The sequence below is a fragment of the Tachypleus tridentatus genome, chromosome 9 (assembly GCF_004210375.1).
Source record: "Tachypleus tridentatus isolate NWPU-2018 chromosome 9, ASM421037v1, whole genome shotgun sequence".
In the NCBI taxonomy this organism is placed as follows: domain Eukaryota; kingdom Metazoa; phylum Arthropoda; class Merostomata; order Xiphosura; family Limulidae; genus Tachypleus; species Tachypleus tridentatus.
In genome coordinates this window covers 32,732,286-32,749,690 of record NC_134833.1, presented here as the reverse complement: position 1 = coordinate 32,749,690, position 17,405 = coordinate 32,732,286, and the positions used below count along the sequence as shown (strand labels likewise).

The 17,405-nt window shown below is 29.9% G+C and overlaps 1 protein-coding gene across 3 annotated transcripts in view; it reads left to right on the top strand.

The window, feature by feature from the left end:
• Rpn3 (regulatory particle non-ATPase 3) overlaps window positions 1–17,405 on the top strand; it is a 73,273-nt gene that overhangs the window by 11,329 nt on the left and 44,539 nt on the right. For all 3 annotated transcript variants that reach the window (XM_076453612.1, XM_076453614.1, XM_076453613.1), the window contains exons 5-10: window positions 1,762–1,898; window positions 2,201–2,391; window positions 4,129–4,232; window positions 12,713–12,827; window positions 13,090–13,313; window positions 17,085–17,240. In XM_076453612.1, the coding sequence (XP_076309727.1) occupies window positions 1,762–1,898; window positions 2,201–2,391; window positions 4,129–4,232; window positions 12,713–12,827; window positions 13,090–13,313; window positions 17,085–17,240 (927 nt within the window). The remainder of the gene's footprint in view (window positions 1–1,761; window positions 1,899–2,200; window positions 2,392–4,128; window positions 4,233–12,712; window positions 12,828–13,089; window positions 13,314–17,084; window positions 17,241–17,405) is intronic.

Genomic DNA, 17,405 nt, shown 5'->3' with positions numbered 1-17,405 from the left:
CACATACTCCTAATGTTGCTTTGATGTCCTGGTGAATTTCTCGTAGTGTCACTTTTTTTAAATGAAATATTTGATCACAGCATGAATTTCTCCATGAAGTTAACACTGACCAATTTCTTTCCTTCAAAACTCAATAACAGATAAAATAAACTTAAGTTATATGTTATGTGTTGTTTAATCATAAAAAGGTTCAAATTTAATGTTTATCAGAAAAAATCATATATTCCATTTATTTTTAGGTCAGGCCACAAACATTTTTGACAACCTTTGTATATATCATTATTATAAACAAATTAGTTATAGCTCAGAGCAGCAAAAATAAAAGAAATGGCTCTTAACAGTTTTAAAATCAAACTTGTATGTAACATCTTGTCAAATCTAGCTAATCCCTGTCAGTCGCAATGAACAACTTTTTTGTTTCAAGGATTTTCCAGGTTATGAACAGTGTTGGAGACAGAATTTATTGCATTTAAGAAAACCTTAGAAAAAATTATTTGACAGATTAAAATTATGAAAAATGAAATTGTCAGATTAGGCTTAGCCATCATTGTCTTCCCGAGAAAAATAAAATGTAATTACTTTAAAACACTCACAATGATAAAGTTTTCTTTAACTGTTTGTTTTTTAATCAGTACAATCTAAGATAGTATGAAATAAAAAAATAAATCATGATTGTGTTTTTATTTAAACTTTTATAAGTAAGAGATACTCTTAAGTTATTACACATTCTTTGAAGTTTAAAAATTTCCATAACTTTTGAAATGAGTTTCTGTTTATTCAGAATTTTGTAGAAAATAAGATAACATCACTTGAACACTGACTGCCTTTTTGAATTTCTGACAGAGTTAAAGAGAAATTATATTTATTTTTCTCTAATTTTATTACTAACATTTTTATTATTTGAAAAAAAAGAGATAGTTTGAAATGAAATTTCTTATCAGTAATATAACATGATCACCTTGTTATTTATCCACCCAAAAATTATTGGAAAACATTTCCTCTACAGACTTTTTTTTTATAAACCACTGCATCATCAGATTGGCACATTCATTACTAATATTTTTTACCTTAATTCTGTTTTTATCAATTCTTATACAAAAATAAATAAGTAAAAAATTTTGACATAATGTGCAATTAATTGGCAATTATATTCAACTTATGAAATATTATAAACATTACTGTAAAAAAGTAAAATGCATACACTGCTTTATTAATCTAATGTGTGTTTCTTTATACTACTGGTTAACATGGATCATGTTTACAATAGTAGTAACAGTAATAATAAAAATAATAAAGAAATGCACAATTTGATAGCACAAGATAGTTCTTTCATTTTTACTAAAACCTATTATTTCATAAATGTTCCTTGAAATTTTCCAATTCTTAGACTTAGAATATTTATTTTTTTATCGGTATTGTCACAAAAAAATAATTTTGAGTTAGTTTTTCATTGCTAGTGTGAAAATGAAAATGTATAAATGTTTTTTTTCATTGCTAGTGTGAAAAAAATGTATAGAATGTTTATTTTCATTGCTGGTGTGAAAATGAAAGAATTTGGGATGTTTATTTTCCTGTAGTTTTTCATAGAATTTTAAAATAATGATTAAAATATGGTAATAGCATGGGAGCTCTGATGAGCTTACCTGTCATAAAGGCATCTGTAGTTTGACTTTTTCCACTGAACTTTTATGTAGGATGTAAAAGTTGTGATGTAGTGCATTCAAGCTTGTAATTTGTATTGTGTATTTTATTTTCCTTTAGGCTGTTAAATGCTCAAATCTACTAATGCAGAAAGTACAAGGCAACAACAGGCGTTCCTTGGACTTACTTGCTTCAAAATGCTATTTCTACCACTCACGCTGTTATGAACTCGCTGACCACCTTAAAGACATAAGAAGGTAATGTTGCTTGTTTTATGTTTAATTTATCTTTATTAAAACTAGTGATATATATTATTGCAGTAATAAACATACATATATATAATTATTACGTATTTGATACAACAAATGTTATGGTCATGATAGCATTAGATTGTGATTTTTTCAAGTGCGTAAAATTATGTACCTAAACAAGAAGGAATGCTGTTTATTTCAGATTAAAGAAAAAATTTATTCGGTTAGAAAGATAATTAAAAATTCATCTAATTAATTCTTAGATTTAATAGAAATTACCTCATTTCGGTTCTTCTTATTTTACATAGCTTTTTACATAGCCGTCTTAGAACAGCAACTTTAAGAAATGATTATGAAGGGCAGGCAGTTTTGCTGAACTGTTTGCTGAGAAATTATCTTCATTACAACCTTTATGAACAAGCAGCCAAACTAGTATCTAAATCTGTGTTTCCAGACGTAGCCTCCAATAATGAATGGGCAAGGTTTTTATACTATCTTGGTGAGTCTTTTTTTTAAAGTAATAAAGTTATGATGTGTGAAAGACGTTTTATGTTGTGGCCATTTTTCAGTTATAAATCAGACTGAGCTTTTGTAACACTCAAGTTACAGTAGCCTATGTTTTACTGTTGTGCTGTTATTATGAATGTGAGCAGGGGCACAATTTTTGACATACACTTTTTATGGGTTTACCCCTGACATTATATAGTGTCATTGGCAATGGTGACATTGCCCAACTTGACTGTGTTGTTATATTTTTACATGTTTTAAGTCTTTTTAATTTTATTTAAATCTATTTTAACTGATTTTTAAACTTTGTTTAATTTTTAACTTTATCTTTTTACAGTTTATACTCTTACTTTTGAAATTTTTACCAGTTGTTTGGTGCAGATTGCCCTCATTGCTTTGTGCTATAAAATGGCTATTAACTAAATCAGAGTTGACAGTTAGTGTTATTGAAGTTCAGAAGTATAATGACTGAAGGATATTCACTGTATTAGCTTTACTCTTAATGCTTGTAAAAGATGTTCTTTCTAAAGAATTTTGCAACAACTTTCTGAACTTATCATAAGAATAGTAAGTCAAAATATACCCACATAAGAACTGTGTAGGTACAATTGACCAATAGAAAACAATATCCTTTCAGCAGCCTGTATCACAAGTTTTAAGAGTGGATTATATTTTAGCTGTAATAAATGTGAATGGCAACTAGAAACAGTGTATGTAAACTTACTGATTATGCAGTGACTGTTATTAATGAATACTCTATTGACAACTCGACTTTCAGTACTGCATAATTTCAGTGAATTTAAAAAATTGTCAAATTTCTCACTCGTAATTAACATGTATTTTCTGAGAAAGTCATTTTTGAATAAACAGGTTCTCACAAAGAAAATCCAACAATCAAACTGACTTAAGTTGGATTAATAAGATATTATTTGTAAATAATTATTGCATTTTTTTTCTTTTTACTTGCTATGATTTCTCAGATGTTGTCTTGGCATGTAACAGTTTTAATAGATCAGTTATTTAGAAATTTGGTAAACACTTTATTTTTCACATATTTTCCTTAGCAAAACCCCTGCTATGTTCTATAAAAGGTTGCAGTACTTGTTATTTTTAATATGGGATACATTTAAAAAGGCAATGCTTTGTTTGTGATATTACTGCTACTGAAAAAAGTAGATATTTATACATAAATCACAATTATTAAATTTGTCGACAGTATTTCCCAGCAGTATTTATCGAAGTTGCTGTAACAGTGATTTTTAGGTGGTAGGTAATTCAATTTTTTTTTAAATTAATATTAACTTTTGAAATATTGTTGAAAAGAATATTTTTAATTTAAAAATTTTGTTATGTATAGAGGTCCATAATTTTACCCATTAATAGAATATTTTCTATGTTTTGTAAATAAAATCTGTAAGGAAAGCAAAAATGGTTCATCAGTATTTAGAAGTTGTCTGTAGAAGATTGAGTAACTTGTGTTTGATATGATTTAGCTACATATAGAGTTTGTGATGGTCTTTCTCATTTCACTGTAGTCTCTGTTAAAAAGGTTTTTGTGTTCAGAATATTTTCAACTACAAGAATTCTGTTTTTTAAAAAAAAAAAAAACATAAAGTTTTTTCCATAGATTTTTAAAGACTTAATACATTTAAAGTATACAAAACCAAAATGTTGGTACATTTTGAGGAAAATTTGTTTCATACATCTTAATTTTGAAGTAATTTTTCAGGATGTATTAAAGCCATCCAGCTGGAGTACTCAGAAGCTCATAAAAACCTTTTGCAAGCAATCAGGAAAGCTCCACAGCACACTGCTGTAGGTTTTAAACAAACGGTAAGAGAAACAAATATATACAGTGGAAGTGCAGTTAATATACTTAAAATAATAACATTTTGAAGATGGTCATATTATGCTTGAACAAATCTTTCCTTCCATATTCTCTTAAAACTAGCATCTCCTAATTGACTGCCATGTTCTTGAGAACCTGAGTATATGTATTTAACCCATTAATTTCTCTAAGCCTAATCTTACTTCAGATGTTTTGATTCTTTAATCAGCAACATTTTCACTGGGGCAGTTTGCAACATGAATTATATGGAGGGCTTATTGTTACAAGAATGTGGAAATGGAAGTTATTTTTTCACCTTGCAAAATCACTGTTTACATGGTTGTGACTGAAAAAGGTTAAATACTTATCAGGTTTACAAGAAGAATGTTTAAAAGAAGGGGGGAGTTGTAATTTAAGAGATTAAAAATCCAACATGATCAGCATGCCCAAGAGTGCTAATAATTTAAGGATATGGGGGAATGTGATTGTTTCAAACCAAAAATGTTGATGTTTTATCAGAAAAAGGTAGACCATGCACAAAATTTTATCACAGGTAGCTGTGTTGTAACTATATAAGCATAGTTTTTTTACATCACCAAAATAAGGATAAGTAGTCATAGAGAAAGAAGTATCTTAGTGGCCACTATATTAAGAGAGTAAGTTGGTATAATGCTTCAAACAAGGTTTTGACATGTGGTTTGTGCAAAGTCTTAACATTTTGTTTAAGACAGTTGAAAGGCCATAGTCTGACCTTATAACGTATTCTTTTTAGATGCTCTTAGTGGTATAAGACTAATATCTGATTCCTGGATTGTGCGTACTTTGTGGCAGTGAGTATTATCACACTGGAATAACATATTAATCTCTTGATCAGAAAATTCTCCCTTTATTTCTGGAGCATGTTGATTTTACCCTTTCGTTATAGGCTCATTATAATATATACAAGTTTGTTTATACGTTTGCACGTGTTAAGTATTTGCACTATATCTTTTGATGCAGTATGTGTATCTTCACAAAAATTGGTAGATTTTTTATAAAGATTGAATATTTTGTATAAAAAAGAATCAGATTGTTCAATGAAATATTTTTATTAATGTTTTGTTTGTGAAAATTGAGTCTGAAAAGTTACTAGACAGAGTGTGAAGTGATTTCATGTTATGATTAAAAAAAAAACTATTCTTTGTCCCAAAAATCTCAAATATTATTTGCCTAACCCCTAAAACCTCCTAAATATATTTCAAATATTTGTTTTCAGTAAGACTTTATATTTTGTTATTTTCTACAACTATGTGGAGTATGTTACTTAACCAACCTTGTAACTATCATAAAAACAAGTAGGAAATACTGATATAAATTATACTTTTTGTGCTAGAATTATTACATATTATTACACAAAAATAAAAATGTTTAAGCAGCTTAAGTAACATAGTGCTGTATATTTATTATTATATTGTCTTTCCATCAGTGCTTAGCTAAACATTACATAACTTGCATTGTCATGATGTACATGCATTCATATTATGTATCCAGTAATATAAAATTGACCTTCAGCCTTTTCTATCTTGGCTGTGTTTTATTGAACTAATATTTTGTAATATACAGTCACATTTCAATTATTATACATTATATATACACTACATGACCAAAAGTATGTGGACACCTCTTCTAATTAGTGGGTTCAGCTATTTCAGCTACACCCATTGCTAACAGGTGCATAAACTCAAGCATACAGCCATACAATCTTCATAGGCAAACAATGGTAGTAGAATGGGTCTACTGAAGAGCTCAGTGACTTTCAACGTGGCACTGTCATAGAATGCCACCTTTCCAACAAGTCAGTTCATCAAATTTCTGCCCTGCTAGAGCTGCCCATGTCAACTGTAAGTGCTGTTATTGTGAAGGGAAATATTTAGGAGCAATAACAACTCAGCCATGAAGTGGTATGCCACACAAGCTCACAGAATGGGACAGCCAAGTGCTGAAGCACTTAGTGCATAAAAATCATTTGCCCATAGTTGCAACTACCGAGTTATAAACTGCCTTTGGAAGCAATGTCAGCTCAAGCACTATTTGTCGGGAGTTTCATGGAAGGGGTGTGCATGGTGAGCAGGTGCACACAATCCTAAAATCACCATGTGCAATGTCAAGTGTTGGCTGGAGTGGTGTAAAGCACACTGCCATTTTACTCTGGAACAGTAGCAACTCAATCTCTGGAATGATGAATCACACTTCATTATCTGGCAGTCTGAAGGATGAATCTACACTCTTGTGCAAATTAATTGAAACAAGAAGGAAAATTATGATTTTTTCAATTTTTTGAATTTTATTTCTCAGAATTAAAAAATTACTCACAAATTAAAACATGATATGACCACCTTTATTTTTCAGAAGATCATTAATCTGCTTTGGCATCGAGTCCACGAGTTGACTGCAATCTTTATTAATTTTTGGATCGTGGTACCACACCTCAATTATGGCCTCAATTAGCTTATCTTTTATAGTACAGTCTTTTTCCAGAAGTCTTTCTTTACAAATCGCCCAAAGATTTTCAATAGGATTTAAGTGTGGAGAGTTTCCAGGCCAGTCCAGCACCTTTATTCTCGTTGTAGTCATAAAATTCTTCACAAGTTTCGATGTGTGGCACGGAGCCAGATCTTGCTGAAAAATGCCAGATCCATCTGGAAATCTCTTTTTCAATTCTGGAACGACTCTTTTCTGCAAAACTTCAATGTTCTGTGGTCCTTGCATCATACCTTCTAAGATATGTAAGCCTCCGATGCCACAGTAGCTGAAAAAGCCCCAAAACATCTTCTTCAAGGGATGTTTCATGAACTGATTGATGTGAGGTTCTTGAAGTTTCTCACCTGGAGATCTGTGAACATACAGACTTTGACCCTGTACGAAAACGAGTCTCATCACTGAATAACACCTTCCTCCATTGTTCTTGCATCCAGTTCTTGTATGTCAGACCCCATTGATACCGTTTTTTCTTCATTGAGTTGGTAAGAAGTTGTTTTTTGACTGGTCTTCTTGCCCTTCTAACACAATTTCGAATGATGTAATATTCCTCAAAATTTCATCATATATCCCAAAACTATATTGACTGTACTGCAAAACACAGCTAATGATGCCATTTGTGTGAAAAAATGACTATTAAAGGAAATCAGCAGGTCCAGTGAGCCTACACCGGCTGCCATTCTGAAAGTATTGTAAAATGACCATTTGTTTTAATTAATTTGCACAAGGGTGTAGGTTTGGCAGGTGCCAGGAGAACACTACTTGCTTGAATGCCTTGTTCCAACTGTAAAGTTTTGTGGAGGAGAAATAATGGTCTGGGGCTGTTTTTCATGGTTTGAGGTAGGCTATTTAGTTGCAGTGAAGGGAAATCTTAATGCTACAGCATACAATGACATTCTAGAGAATTGTGTACTTCCAACTTTGTGGTAGTAGTTTGGGGAAGGCCCTTTTTTGTTTCAGCATGACAATGCCCCCATGCACAAAGCAAGGTCCATAAAGACATGGTTTGCCGATGTTGGTGTGGAAGAACTTTACTGGTCTGCACAGATGGTCAACCCCATCAAACATCTTTGGGATGAATTGGAATACTAACTGCGACCTAGCTTTTCTCGCCCGACATCAGTGCCCAACCTCACTGATGCTTCTGTGGCTGAATAGGAGTGAATCCCTGCAGCCATGTTCCAAAATCTAGTGAGAAGCCTTCCCAGAAGAGTGGAGGCTGTTATAGCAGCAAAGGGGAGACCAACTCCATATTAATGTCTATGGTTTTGGAATGAGAAGTTCAACAAGCACATGTGGGTGTGATGGTCAGGTGTTCACATACTTTTGGCCATGTAGTGTATGTATGTAGATTATTGCTATTTAGAAATAAGTTATTGAACTTATTTTTCTTAAAATATAGAACAATAAATCAAGAAGTAAAGCAAGCAATTATCTCTTCTCACTATAACTTTTGTACTTAGTTGTTGCTGGACATAGGTTGCTAGCCTTTTAAAATTTTGCACATGAAGGATATCAAACAAAATTTTTTTAGGTTTTATACATAAAGTTGAATAACGAAAAAAATAATAAATAACTACACTTATTCCACAGAATTGCACTATAATTCATTGAATTTAGTAAGATGTATTTAGATTTAAAAAAAAATATGAAACTTCTAGCAGACTAAAGGCACAAACTATCTTCTTGAAAACATGGATTGAAAGAATGTGGTAGCCTTTTCACAAATTAAAATGACTTGGAAAACCACTCTGGAGATATTCTAAGCTGTTGATTGGTTATTCACAAGTCATATACTGTAGTAAGAATATATAAAGGACCTTTTCAAAAAAATGGAAAGAGTTGAAGGGGGAGCCACTGTGTTTGATTTAGTACACAAGTCATATTTCAGCAAAATAACAAAAATATATAAGGTTCTCATTTTATATTCTAGCTTGTAAATATTAGTAATTTGAGTTCCTAATTTGTAGGGAACTATAGATTTAGTATTTTGACATCACAAAAATCTAATTTTAGACAGTGCTGCATCAAAAATACCATGAGACTCACTGAAATCTAAATTTAAATGTTTTTTAATAGTTAATTTTAAATTGAGAAGTTAGCTCATGTACAATATTAAAGTTTGAAATAATATCTACAATTTGATTTGAAACTTATTAACATAAATCTATAAAATAGTTTTTAATACAATTTTGAATACAAGTCAATGAATATAATGACATGGCATTTAACCCCTGACCTTTCATGAAAGGGTTAATATAGTGGTCATCTAGACATGCAGGTACTGCACAGATGTACTCGATACCCAATACACAAATTGTTTAGGTTTCTATAAAATCCATCCATATTCTTACAACTGCCACAACATAGTCATGGTTAAATTATTTGTTTGCCTGACTCCACTTGCCAGAATTGATGACCAGTCTTCAAGAACCTAATGCTGATGGGATTTTACAACAAGCAAGATGTTGTTAAGCATCCTTAGTGAAATGTGCAAGCTCTATATCCCAGCCCTTTTTAAGTATTTCTCTTGTGAAGAGCATGCTGTACTAAATCTCATTAGGGTTAGAAGAGTTGCTTGAAATATTTTTTAAATGTTATATCTGGTATGTGTTTGTGAGCTTAACAAATGAATATGTGTTAATATCTGACTGCTCTTCTAGTCTGAATTGTTTCACACACAGTCAACTTGGGTAGAACCAAGTATTACAACTTCCATTCACTGATTTTCACATTTCTGTACATATATTTCTTCCATATCAAATTAATGTAATTCAGGATTTCTGTATATACTGGGTGAGCCATTTCTTACTGGTATGTGGAGACTTATGGTAGGGAAGTGCATTTTTAAATTTCACTTTTGAGATAATGAATATTCTCTGTATTTAATAATCTGAACAATTTGAAAATAATTGTAAACAGTTTATCTGTCCTTTCACCTCTGAATCATAATCTACATTTTCTGGTGTTTTACTGACCTACATAGGTTATTTTGATGGGTTAACAATGTTTTCCCTTTTATGTATAAACAATTATGTTGAGTTCAAAACAAAACTGCAGACCATTAGTTCTTCACAATTTATTAATATTAATGTGTTTTTTTTAAAATCAACTTGTATTCTTAAGAACATTATAACCACAACATTTTGAAACCTTGTATCCTCCGACCATTTCAAAAGTATAAGTTATAATTTATGAACATTAACTTCATTGGAACAAACTTCTAACTGTGTAAAAGCCTTTACTTAAAATTTGTATTGTTTTACATATAGTTAGGTTTAGTGTTGACCTGCTGTTTATCAACATTACATAATCTAATACTTAATGTTGAAGCATTATCTCTTTCAACCTGGGTATGCTTTACTATGCATGACAGATAGTTGTAGTGTCTTACATTCAAATTTTAATTAAAGTACTTTTTGTTTATGTTTTGCCAATTAGTATAGCAGTTAACAATCCATATTTTAATAGTATATAAGTTTTAAGTTTCTAATTTTACAAGGAAATATCTTAAATTTCCTCTATTTTAACACGTGAAATATTTTCTCTAGGCATCTTGTTTCCTATATTTTTTCCACCAACCTTTGAAAGAGTAAGAAATTAAATGTAAATTACTCATTACAGAATCTTTATTGTTCATACAAACCATAATTTTATAGCCTTCAGTTTAATTTGTTTCTAGAGCTATCAATAGAAAATCAAACATTTCCTGCCATATCTCTTTCAGAGCTTGTTTTAGTTCTCTCTTATGTTTAATTATACATTATCTAAAACTGACAGAAAGCCAAGGTTTTCGCCTGTCAACTGACATATTGCATAACAATGTATTCTGAACAGATAATGGTCAGTTTCACTTGGAGTACAAGCAATGTTCTATTGGGAAATTTAATGACTACATTGAATGACTTTATAATGCCTCTTGTCATATAGTTAGAAAGCCAGAAAAATTGTGAGAGGTAGGAGAAATTGTATGTTTTTGCTTTTTGTTAGTCTGTATTGTTTGGTGCATTATTTAATTAAGCAAAAATTATTTAGTGCATTATTACAGTTGTTATAAAAAAACAATAGGCTTAAATGTCCTCAACAAACAATGACAAGAAAAAAGATTTGGTAAGTACTTTACTTTTTATTTTTCATCTTTATTGTTTATTAATTATTATAAAAGTAACTCATATGTAAAAATAAGAATGTTTTTAGGCTAGTTAAGATTAGGTTAGATAAATAATATGATGAAAAATGTTTCATGAAGCAAGCAAGTTGGTAATCTAATTCAACCATGTAACATGAGCTGCACGTGTCCCAAGTATCAAAACTAGTATGGATAGCAGTTAGACATGGTTCAAAGGCAATCAAAAGAGGCATAAAATGTAATTATAAACAGATGTATATTATTACAAGCTTAAATCTACTTAAGTTTCATGTTACAATTTGAAGTCATGCTAGACAAATAAGAAAATCTAATTTAGGTTTATTTAGATTTTCTTATTTGTGGTTACGAAATTGGTCAAATTGATCAATCATCTTTGGAAAATAGCACATCAGATATAAAGTTTTACTGAAAAAAAAAACATGTTTGAAATGTATTTAGGAGGTTTTAGGGACTAAAAGGAAATGTGGATTAGAAAAAGTATGTTTAATCTTAACATGAAAATTACTTTTCACACAGACTATTCAAAACAAGTATTCAATATGCTAATGGACGAATATATATTTTTTTAATTTTATTAATAATACTTCACTGAAAATATGGGATTGTATGTGAAAGACTGCCAAATTTTGTGAAGATACACATGCTATACTGAAAGTTAGAAGCATTCATTCTATGACAACTTTAAATGAGTACAAAGAAGTCATGTGATTGGTCAAATTGACCAAGCCCATGTTGAAAGAGCTATTATATATTTTACTTTAAATAACATATTTTTAAGATTAACAGATAATTTAGAACCTTAATGATTTTGTGTATTTGGACAGTTTGATAGTTTCCTTTCTTCTAAGCATTAAAACACAATTAGAAATATGTGTACAGCTACTTAAGTCTCACTTTCTATATAAGAAGACTTTCAATTATCTTGTATTTGTTACACTAAAATAATTTTGTATTCATTATACTCTTAGTAGAAAATTGGTAATATATGAACATTAACTCACCTGTTAAATCGAGCAAGGACTTTATCACATGTGATTATTAAATAATTGCTTATTCAATCAGTTGTGCTAATCATTAATTGTATTAAAGTCTGGCTGAAGTTTGCATAATATAACGAACTTTCTCAAAGCATTGTCTTTTTTTTCAGTTAGCTAGTATCATTACAGTGTTTTTTAAGTGTTGGCTTATTCAATTTCTATTGTGACATTTTTCCCAACACCACACAAACATACAGGTTCTGTAAAAAAGTCACAAGTAACTTTAATATTCAGTTGCCTACATCTTTGTTGTCTTGAGTTTGGTAGACCATGCAGTCTTGAGATATCTTAGATACAACAAGCTTTAGTGTAAACAGACTTATCAGCCACCACTCTACTCTTTTATTATGTCTGACAGTTCTTTTTTTTTTTATAGAGTTTTATTATACTTAGTAAAGACATATCTACCTCATGGTTGGTAATTAATTTGGCATCATTCACTCTATTCCATGTAGAATAAAACATATCTACTATATGTTATTAAAATGTTGCTTCATGTACTATTATCTATGGTAAATAACTGTTAGTAAATGTACATTTATATTGAGTTTTGTTTATAATAAAGAGTAAATCCTATTAATTAATTAGGATTACTGTTTTAATTATTTCATCACCTTAAATTTTTATGGTGATTTTATTTGCTTGTTTTTAATCTGTAATTCTTATTAATTAAATAAATTTTTAATGATAATCATGCAGTCATTAAGTTACAAATATTTCATTGAAAATTTATATATATTTTTGCTTCATAACAGATATTGTTTGGAATATTGTCTTTCAGGTAAACAAGTTGGCAATTACTGTAGAACTTTTGCTTGGAGACATACCAGATCGCTCAATTTTTCGCCAACCCACCCTCCGTCGAACTTTGGCTCCATATTTTCAGTTGACCCAAGGTAAAGTCACTAATATTTGTGAATGTGACAGAATTTAGGCTTTGCAGTTTTTTATATTTTATTGCAAAATATGTTTTGTTTATGGGTGAATATTTCTCTGTTTAATTGTAAGACTAAGACAGAAAATAGGCAGATAAGAAAATAAATTACCAGATATCTTCATTAGTGTATCTTTAGGATGAAATTTGATTTACCACATCATCTTAAATTATAATTTAACTTGAATAAAATATAACTTACAGATAATTCTTTATACATTCAGCTGTACGTACGGGCAACTTGGGTAGATTCAATGAGGTTCTGGAAAACTTTGGAGCAAAGTTTCAAGCAGACCATACTTATACACTTATAATTCGACTTCGTCACAATGTCATTAAAACTGGAGTGCGAATGATTAACCTCTCCTACTCGCGTATCTCCTTGGCTGACATAGCACAAAAGTTAGAGCTGGATAGCTCAGAAGATGCTGAATTTATTGTTGCCAAGGTAAGATTTGTGTGTGGTAACATTTATGAAAAATATTTTTTGTGTATCATCCATTACTAAGTAGCATTAAATGATATGTTAGTGATTCTCAGTTTGGGGCAAAGTGGTCTGTGGAAAGGAAGAAGCAACATAATGTATAGATCCCATTTTTTCTTTTGAGATAGAAAAAAACAATTCTGATGGTCCTAAACAAAAAATAACACTTGAAAAATTGTTAAATGATATATATTGTATTATTACTGATAATCAATACAATTTACTAATTTCTATACTAAGTAAAACAAAAAGAGATTCTTTATATTTTCATATTGGACAATTGTCAAATATTGTACATTTCAGGTATCAGTTTGCACAGAAATTTTAGTATAAAATTATAACTTAAATTTGTGTTGTTGTTTTGTTTGTTTGTTTTTTTGCAGGATTTTTTTTCATGACAGCGAAGAGAGTCAATTGCCCTTATAAACAATTTGTGTACATGGCACATCACCAGTGTAAACTTTTGTGTGTCTGTGTATATATATATATTTGATTCATAATGAGTTTAGCAATTCAATTTATAATGACACCATGATTATACTTGTGGTAGAATAATATGTGACAGTCCTTTTTCAGAGAAGGATATATCTTTAATCAGATTGTTAAATGATGTAAATATGAAGGTAGCTTTCCTTATTTTCCATGGAAGCACAGCAAAGCATTTGGGAAATAAATGAATTTCTAATCACCCCTCCCCCAAAAGCAATCTTCAGTAGCACCTGCATAAAATAAATGAAGATTATTATTAGCCAATGCAATAAAATTATGCATGTCTTCTGGTGTCAATAATTCTTTCACAACTGGCTTGGAATAAAATACACTAGTTCGTATACACATTTGCACAGATTAAGTATGTGTAACGTGTATCTTCACAAAATGTGGTAGACGTTTATTAATTATTCCAAGTCTTTTGAACACAAAAATTTAGATTTTTTAATGAAGTATTTCTACTAAAGATTTGTTTCTGAAAATATTAAGTCTGTTTTGTTATTGGTCATGATTAAATAATAGTTCTTTGCCTCAGAAAGCTCAAATATTATTTGTATAATCTGTAAAACCTTCAAAATAATTTCAAATGTTTGTTTCAAATGAAACTTTATATTTTGTCTGTTCATTTTTCTACCCTAAATTTAGGGGGTCCATCACTCTGACAGACCTCATAACCACCATAAAAAATTAGGGAATAAATATAAATTATGCTTATTTTCTTCCACAATAACTATAAATTATAACACAAAAACAAATGTTTTGTCTAAATGGCTCAAATCTCATAAAATTATACATGTATTCAAATTTATTATATTGACTTTTCAACCATGCCTGGCTAACAATACAGAAGTTAGAATGACATGGTGCACATGCACTTGTGTATTCAGTAATATAAAACTGGCTCTTAGTGTTTATGAAGTTACTTGTATTGGCTTTGTTTTTGTGGACTAGTACTTTGTGAAATACAAACATGTTTCAATTATTATACATTTACATATATAAGTTATTACTATTTACAAACAGTTTCTTAAATTTATTTTTCTTAAAACATAGAACAGTAAATGAAGAAGTATAGCAGACAGTTATCTCTTCTGGTTATGACCTTTGTACTTGATTGCTGCTTCTTGTAGCTTGCTAAGCTTTAAGAAGTTTCACAAGTGGAGGATGTGAAACAAAATAATTTCTTTTAGGTTTTATATCTATACTTTTGAATGACCAGAAATCAATAAATTGCTGTATTGATTCCATAGAATTTCATTGTAATTTATCAAGTTGAGTAACTAATCTGTATTTCAGTTTAATAAAATATGAAATTTTGGAGCAGTCTAAAGACACAACATATCTCCTTGAAGTCTTGTTTCAAAAGAATAAGATGTCATCCTAACATCTAAAAATGGCTGAGGAAGCCACAAAGAAGACATTCTGAGCTTTCAATTGGTTATTCACATGTCATGTACACAAATAAGTGTGTATAAGGGACTGTTTCCTGAAATGGAAGAGATGGTGTGAGGCTTCTGTAGTTGATTCAGCAAATAGAAAAAATTGGAGGTTCTTATTTTATATTCTAGCTTGTATTAATGTCAGTAATTCATATGAAACTATAGACTTTGTTTTTTGACATCACAGACATCTAATCTGAAATAGTGCTGCATTTATCATACTATGCAACACACAAATATCGATGTTTTAGTGTCTTTCTTAATATTTACTTTGATATTCAGAAACTGAATAATGTATAATACAAAAATTTGAATTATAATCTACATTTTTATACCAAACTTATGGACATAAATTCATAAAATAGTAGTTCAATTAAATTTTGAATGCAAGTGAACAAACATGACCACATGACCCATAGTGATAGGGTTAACAGGATTATAACAAGGATTTTAATTTGATAATGGCTCACAAGTTTCCAGCCATACTTCGACACTAGTGTTGTTTGCATGAACGGACTTTTTTACATCTAAATGTACAAATTTGAACATTGGAGATCATGAAAGTGCCTTATAATGCATTTTGGAGCCACAGGCTGAATTACGTTAATGTTGTTATTTAAATTTTATTCACCAGTGTATAGTTTTCAATGAAATCTTTGGTCTGCATTTTGCTTTTATTTGACACTGCAACATCCATGCTATTTTTTGTGGTATTGTGGGTAGAAATGTTCTGTGAAATTTGAAGTGAATTTAGCACCATCTGTCTTTCAAATTATTTTCTAACTAAAAAGGGAGAATTCATAGCGGAAAAGCAAGGAAAGCATCATTTTCAGACAAATGCATTGTGAAACATGTTCAAAATTTAATATAGTTAGTAAGTAACAAACGAGTGAAAAAATATATATAAATTCTGATTTTCTCATATTTTGTGTTAAAATATAAAGGAATACTTTTTTTTCCAAATTCTTTCATCATCAGGACTGTAAAAACATTTTTCCTAACATGAACACTTCCTGGCAATTTTATTCAACCTTAGATACAATGGAAATATATTTTTTTCTTCTGATTTGCATATTTGTGGTCTTGGAGACATATTTACATACAGCAGAGTCTGTTGAAAGTAATTTTATGATACATGATAATTCATAATGTATTATGACAATAATTTACTTGTTAAAACTTTTCTTAGATTTTTAGAGAAAGAAGAATATGTATGAATCAGTTTAGTAAATTAGTTTTCTGAAGCTGGTACTCAGTAATTTTTTTGTGTTAGAGGTAATAAATATATATTTTCCATAATGCTCAGTTTTGTTAATGATATTGTTGAACTGTTGTTTTCATGCTCTCCATTTTTATAATAAAGGTTTGATATGAAAATTGTTGGAATAATATATGATGTGTGTCTCATTTAATATATTGTGATTAGTACTAAGTGTCTTACATAAAAAAAATTTTGAATAATTTTATGCTAATCGAAATTTTCATGGTTTAATTCAAGAATAATTCTGTGCTAACTATCCTTGAATTGAACTAAGAATATTGTAATATTATGTCTCATATAATGTATTGTTATTAGTACTAAGAAGTGTCTTACATGAAACAAATTTTGAATAATTTTATGCTAATTATTCTTGAAGTAAACTAAGAAGATTTTTATTTAGTTTCATTTAATGTACTGTGATTATTAGTAAGAAGTGTTTCATTTAATGCACTGTGATTATTAGTAAGAAGTGTCATATAGAAAACAAATTTTTAACAATTTTATGCTACCTATCTTTGAACTAAGATGAAGATTTTAATTTTATAGGCCATCAGGGATGGTGTTATTGAAGCAACAATTGACCATGAAAAAGGATGTATGCAGTCCAAAGAAAACATTGATATTTATTGTACTCGTGAACCTCAAGCTGCATTTCATCAAAGAATCAGTTTTTGCTTAGACATTCATAACCATTCTGTTAAGGTAAATCCACTACACCAATTTATTTTATGAAAGATTAGATATCCAAATCATCATTATAATATCAAGTGTAACTTTTTTCATATTAGGTTAAAATTTCATCTTTGTTTTCCTGAGTACAATACACAGAACTTTGCGAGCTATATTTAGAATAAACTTACTTACTAT